The 6,922-nt window shown below is 33.5% G+C and overlaps 1 protein-coding gene across 1 annotated transcript; it reads left to right on the top strand.

Moving 5' to 3' along the window:
• The first annotated feature begins 274 nt into the window (after window positions 1–274).
• LOC148602943 (galactoside alpha-(1,2)-fucosyltransferase 2-like) lies at window positions 275–3,231 on the top strand. Its single transcript, XM_088552617.1, has one exon. The coding sequence runs from the start codon at window positions 320–322 to the stop codon at window positions 1,232–1,234; it is 915 nt and encodes a 304-aa protein (XP_088408743.1). The 5' UTR covers window positions 275–319; the 3' UTR covers window positions 1,235–3,231.
• Window positions 3,232–6,922: the final 3,691 nt, after the last annotated feature.

The following is a 6,922-nucleotide window of genomic DNA, read 5'->3' as shown; positions in this document are numbered from 1 at the left end:
AACAAAAACTGCGATCAGATCGGTCAACGGTCATCGGTTATCGATCCTTCAACGAACAATCAGTTAGCTTTCATCGATCCGCCAAAACGTTGTGCGGGTCGATTCAGGGACTGTAAATGAACTTTAAAAAATGGCTGGTTTAGACATGCATTCCGTCAGCTGTGTTATCTTAAGGTAAATAAACTGCAAAAGTGTGCATAATGTTTTTTTGCTACATATCAGAAATCCATAAAAATCAAACCAATCATACTTTTTTTCTTTTTCAGTTGACAGACTACTGATTTTAGTAGCTGTTATTACCGTTCAAATTTTGTTGATAATGATAATCAACGCGTTATCAACAACGAATAATTTAGATACTTGCAAAAAGTTACTGGATAATATCAGACCAACACTTCAAAAGTTTACAATGTGTCCGGTATTTAAAGGTCGTCTAGGCAACGAAATGTTTATCTTTGCATCGTCGTATGGAATAGCATTATTGAAAGGAATGAAAATAGAAGTACAAGAACGTTCCTTACTTTTTGACACCTTTAACCTCTCTGTTGGGATTCAAAATGGAAGATATTCAGATTGTCGCAGCTCTTCACTCAGAATCATTCGCGAGTCTAAACCGGCGGAATTTAAAAGAGAGTTAATGACTTTTAACCCCAATACGTCGGTCAGTCTTCAGGACTATTTGCAGTCATACCATTATTTCAGTAATTATACCAAAGAAATAAAAAGGCAATACGTTTTCCGGAAAAACATTCAAGATAAAGCGGATATGATATTCAAAAGTATATTTGAAAAACATGGAATCAAAGACCGGAAAACCAAGACATTAATTGGCGTTCATGTTCGTCGTGGTGACATGGTGAAAGACCGACAGTCTGGTTATAATGTAGCACCGCGGGATTATTTATATCGAGCCGTTAAGTATTTTAAAGACAAATATAAAAATACAATATTTTTGGTTATAACGAATGGTATGGAATGGACAAAACAAAATATGCCCAAGGATGTCACAATAGAGTATATCGGTAGCTACTCCCCAGCGGTAGAGCTAGCGACAGCCACTAAGTGCGACCATTTCATTACCACAATTGGGTCATTCAGCTGGTGGGCTGGATGGTTAACTGGGGGAGAGGTTGTTTATTATAAATGGCCTGCCAAGGATGGGAGCAAATATAGAAGTCTTTTTAGCAGTGACTACTCTGATTACTTTCCTCCAACGTGGATTGGAATATCATGATGAAGTTCAATCAGATCTATGTTCTGTTTCTGAAATGTCAGCGATCCATAAGATAAGTAAATTGAGGGTTGTCATCTAATGCAGAACAGTGAGACCTACGCCCAGTTTGGTTTCAAACATACAATTGTAATTATAAAAGGTGGCCCCATTGAATTGATCGTCGTTTTCGAAATATTGGAAATGAATGGGTCAACATCCTTGTGAGATTCAATAAGATCTATGCTCTGTGTCGAACACGCTTTGTAGCTCAGTCGAAACATTTAGCTCTATTTCCAGAGTGTTTAGTAAATGCATGGACTGGCATGTGTGTAGTGAATTCAAATTACATGTAGATGTACGGTTCGATTTTGAAATATTATTAAAATGATACGTGTGATTGATTAATTGGTCCAAAGTGCCGTTTCCGAAATGTGAAGTAGCAGTCTTTGTAAGAGTCATGCAAATTCTGTAATATGTAATACACCCCAAAAAAGGCTACATATTTTTATTTTTGTTATAAAGTTGCTCTGTACGTCCATATAATGAGTTGTATATATATATTTATTCTAATCAGTCTGCTCTTAGGAGATAATTCACATTGAAAATCTAGACAGTATTATTTACAGAGTTAACTCTCTTAATTGTGAACTCTGCAGTACATTCTATATATTTCTTATCTCCCAAGAACAAGGGTTTCTATGAAAAGCCACATGTCAATTTCTAGTTACTTTAACTACTTAAACAAATTCAAACATAAAAATATGTAGGCTTTCCAACCATGAGTCACATTTTGCATGATTCTTAGCTGGAGTACTGTTTATAGTTTATGTGCGGATCAGCAAATCGTTATATGTATGCTCTGTTTCAGAAATGTGAATTACTTTATGATTCAGGCAAGATTAATCCAGTATGCACTGTTTTGTGATGTCATATCAATGCTATACATATACAGTGGTATATGTATGGAATGCTATAAATGTGATGTAGCTCAGTGAAATACGCAGCAGCTTCTGAAATGTGTATTTCGTTGAAAATTGTGTGACGTAGCTCAATGAAAAATTTGCTCCGTTTCTGTACATTTTGTAACGTGAAGAACATTGAATGTTATATGATGAAGTTGTATTTATTACGGTTAAAATAGTTGCATGATGTTGATGAAAGTAATGGAAAGAAAATCATCTAAATATAAAGGCTTGATATTTCAGTGCATTGACAGATATGGAACCAGAATACAAAATGGATATAATATTGCCTCAACCCGATCTTTCATTTCTACTATGATAATGATTACGAAATCAAGTGTAAGTGTTTGTAAGAATCAGGCAAAATGGGAAAAAATCAGAAACATGTATGTCAAAACCCACCGATACTTTCTCTATTTGAAAAGACCATTTTTCAATCTGCATCATTGAAAAAGTGAGGTGTTTATATGATAGAGTAATCTGCTCTTGAAATGGTCATTTTCAGTGCATTTCAATGAAATTATAACTCAATGCACCAACATGATATGGATTTTTTTTTCTTTTTTCCTTGATTCTGATGGTGCAAATAATCTAATTACACTATCAAAATGATTTTTTTAATACCATGTTTTACCTACTGCCTGATTCTTACAGAGACTGACACTTAATACATAAAATGAAGTCTCATTGTTTAAGAGGATTCCAAATTGTGTACAAATTGTGCCATATTTCGGTAAATAATGCATGAGATATACATGTAGTTTGGGTCAGACAAGATTGAAAGCAAAAGCTTTTTTTGAAAAAGGGACGTTTCGTACACTCAAAATAAAAGGGAAAAAAATCAACCTGTTCTGATCTTTCAAATTTAATGCTATTTTCTTTGAAATATATTAACAATATTGCTTAAATGTCCGCAATAGAACTATTTGAGCGAAGATACATTGAAACGCTTTATATCTTTTGGTTGAACTTTAAAAATCGTACATTAAACGTCTACTTTGAAGGGTAGTTGGAAATTTATTTCCTTACTAAAGCCAAGTTTCTTATATGCAATGATGCACCTTTTTTTAATAAAAGCATTAATATGATGTGACTTCCACATTTTTTATCGGTATTTTTTACACAAAAGGATATTTTGCCCTTAACTATGAACTCAATGCTCTTTAAATGACAAATCCCCATGCTTTTGATAGGTGAACTGGGACCCATTCTCGTGAAATCACGGGGTCACATGACGAGACTTATATACCCTATTAATTTGGGATTATTACGACAGAGTTTTGTTGAGATGTCGATGGAAACCTCGCATCCATTTGAAGTCTTCTTCAAAGATTTACGAAAATATTGCTCGTTCAAAATGAAGGATTTTTTAGCACTAGATAAACCGTATTACATGTAATTCAAAATATAGTCACGTCATTGCTCGAGGATTACATGTATCCACAAGCTCCGAAATAGCTTCTGATGTTCGAAATTCGCTCTAGCCGTTGCAGTCAGCCCATCTCAGAAAATGCAAGAATCAAAAATGAATGATGTAATGCGACGTTACAAATGGTCAAACGATGTTACATTTTGGTTATGTCCGAGAATTTCGAAAGGCCTGTCTCAGCGGTTACTAAGAGAGGAAACGAACGACTTTCGCTGCGTGGAGCTTGGATCATTCAATATATCCGCATAGAAATCAACATCTGCACATTTGTTAATATACATGCAGGTACAATGTGTATGGTTAAAAAAATGGACCTAAAAACCGAGATATTTACAGAACCCTAGAATTGCTTACAATATTCATATTGCAAATCTTATGCTTTTATTTTTAAAATCTTTTGTATCAAGTTTATTAATTTTATGATTATGATTTGTCAAAATAACACTTTTATTCATATTCAAATAGTGTATTTTTCAGAATGCATCGTCTGCGAAATGTAAAAGCAGAAACTACCGCGAAATGAACCTAACGTACATTCTACTTCAATCTCGAAACAGAGATTTGTAGCTACTTCGTCCCTGTACTGACGTAGGACCTCACTTCCTGAGATTGATTGTACAAATCATTTGAGACAGTGATACGACATGTCCTCTACTGCTGCTGAATGAATTTACTGTCAGTATCTGTAAGAATCAGGCAGTGGGTGAAACATGGTATGAAAAAAAAAACAACACCATTTTGATAGTTAATTTGACTATCTTCACCATCAGAATCAAGGAAACCAGGCACGATTTTCCAGCTCATGTTGGCCCATTGAGTTACAATTGCATTGAAATGCTCTGAAAGTGAACATTTCAAGGGCAGATAACTCTGTCAGAATAATAATTTTTCTAACATTCTATAGAAAAAAATATCCTTGAGTGATATTACATTGTCAGATTGATGATTTTTTGACATGCATGTTTCCGATTTTCCCCAATTTGACTGATTCTTACAAACACTTAGTAATACACTTTTAAAATTAGTAAAACAAATTATCGTGATATTCTCTTATATTTGTAATATATATGAATATACCATTGAGTCTATTTAGTCAAAAGAAGTCAAAGTACTCATGTACTGTGTCAATGCATATATTGAATGACAAACTCACTAAAATATCACAAAAGAGTACATTTTTAACTGGATACCAAATGATGGTGCGAATAATTAAGTTACACTTTCCAAATGATGGGCTTTTTATACCATGTTTCACCCTCAGTCTGATTCTTACAGGGACTGATATTTAGTACTTTGTTTTGCAGTGTTTTTGCTGAGCCGGATTTTCTATATACCCGGGCTTCAGTTTAAAAAGATTTCCCGTGTAATTAGGTTTTGTTTAGTTAGGTTTCCTGTAGACCAAGTGATCGATTTAGACAGTTTTATTGTAAACTCAAGGTACGTTTTAGTAAGCTTTTTTTATACTTAGATTTTTTTTCGTTTCGTCATACAGACTTTCTTGTATCTTGATTTAGTTTGCAAAGGAACGATCATAACGCTGTCTATTTCACGAAAAAAAATGTGAGATATGGATGTTAAAAATGGGGAAAACATTTTTGTACTTGATAATTGAATCGATATATACATACATAAACCGACTCAAAAAAGCAAACAAAAATATATTTTACAATTCTATTTTAAAGAAGCCGGTCTAAGTCGGTCAAATTTATTTTGATAATGACTCAGCACATTTCAAAGGACAAATGCATGAACAATTTTACAGGACAAATGCATGAACATTTCTACAGGACAAACATAGCATTCCATCCATTATTATGAACATGTACATGTACATTCATGGAAGCAAATAAATGTTTTATTTACTTTTCCTACAACTACCCATGCATCGGAGGAAATATCTAAAACATATTTGTTGATAAGCCTTGACTCTTTGCCATTCATATGTCAAAAGAAATCTCCCCATAGATCTATAGAAACAGTTTTGAGAGACCCATTTAAGAAAGGTGTAAATATCACCTAAAACTGTTAAAACCATGATTGAATTTTGAAACAGAATGTCAGTTCCAATTACCACTTTTCTCTTTTTTTTCAGACAACAACAATAAACATGAAGTTATTTTAATACACAGTTAACCTTTTCTTTTCGAACATTTATTGAATGATCTTTATAACAAATTATCATGGGTTCAACCAAGAGTAAGAACATAAGAAAATCTGGGGATGAGCCTGAGGTATAACAGTTCGATGGACACTACTTTACTAAAGAACAAACATTCCATCCGGTTTAGGTTATTCAATAACGATCACTGCTCACTAAACCAGAAAAAAATAACCAAAACAAGACGAGAATTTTAAAAATCATACGATCAAGTCGCACACAAAACGAAGTAACTCATGTATCGGCGGCCAATTCGTGTTGCTCACATGATGATTGATTGATTGGTGTTTGATGCCAAAGCAGACATATTTCTGCTATATCCGGGCGATGAACATGAAATGGGTGATAAAATGAACATGAAATAATGACGGAGTGAAAATCTGATGGGACACAAGAATATGAGGCTGACGAGTTTCGATTGTCACTGGAATTAAAAAGTTATTGGTCGGGCAATTTAGATCATCAACACAAGGAATTTGGATATGACGGAGTAGTACATTTCTGGTCACATTGATTGGATGGAACTAGATTTCAGAGAAGAATCAAGCAAACCAAGATTCTAGCTGAAATCAAAATAATGTAATCCAGGGAAAAAGACCAGACATGGAAAACAGACAAACACAACAAAGAACAAAAAGGATATGTACATGCAAAACTAAATATTATTTAACTATTTTATAAACTCTAAAATTCTCCGTATTAACGCAGCCAACAATTTTTACCAATGTGAACCATCGCTTTATACTGTGAATAAATTATTTTTGTGGATAGATAACACATTTAGGTTTTTTTATTATTTAAATACGTGGTTTGTTGGTATGAAATAATCTACATTTAATTTGTCAGCACTTTCAGTACAAAGATCACAAAAACAAAAACTAGTTTTGCTGAAGATCAAAATAAAGTGATGAAAGCAATAAGTTTCCTTGCATACGTGTTACATGATACTGAAATTTAAAACGGCTTAATAAAATAAAAAAAATTCTAAAGTTTTAAAGAAGTTTTGGAAAAATTAAGGGAAATTGGGAAACTCAGAAACAAGCAGGTCAAAACTCCGCCGATCTGACAATATGATTTCACTCATTGGTGCTATTTCTATTTGAAATGATCTTTATTTGATCTCTACATTTACTGGATTAACTCGGATATTTTTCTAATGG

This window comes from Perna viridis, chromosome 11 (assembly GCF_037379345.1).
Source record: "Perna viridis isolate PV_CMFRI_1.1 ecotype Kerala chromosome 11, ASM3737934v1, whole genome shotgun sequence".
Taxonomy (NCBI): Eukaryota; Metazoa; Mollusca; class Bivalvia; order Mytilida; family Mytilidae; genus Perna; species Perna viridis.
Note: the sequence above shows the minus strand (reverse complement) of the source record. Positions and strands in the feature narration are given on the sequence as shown.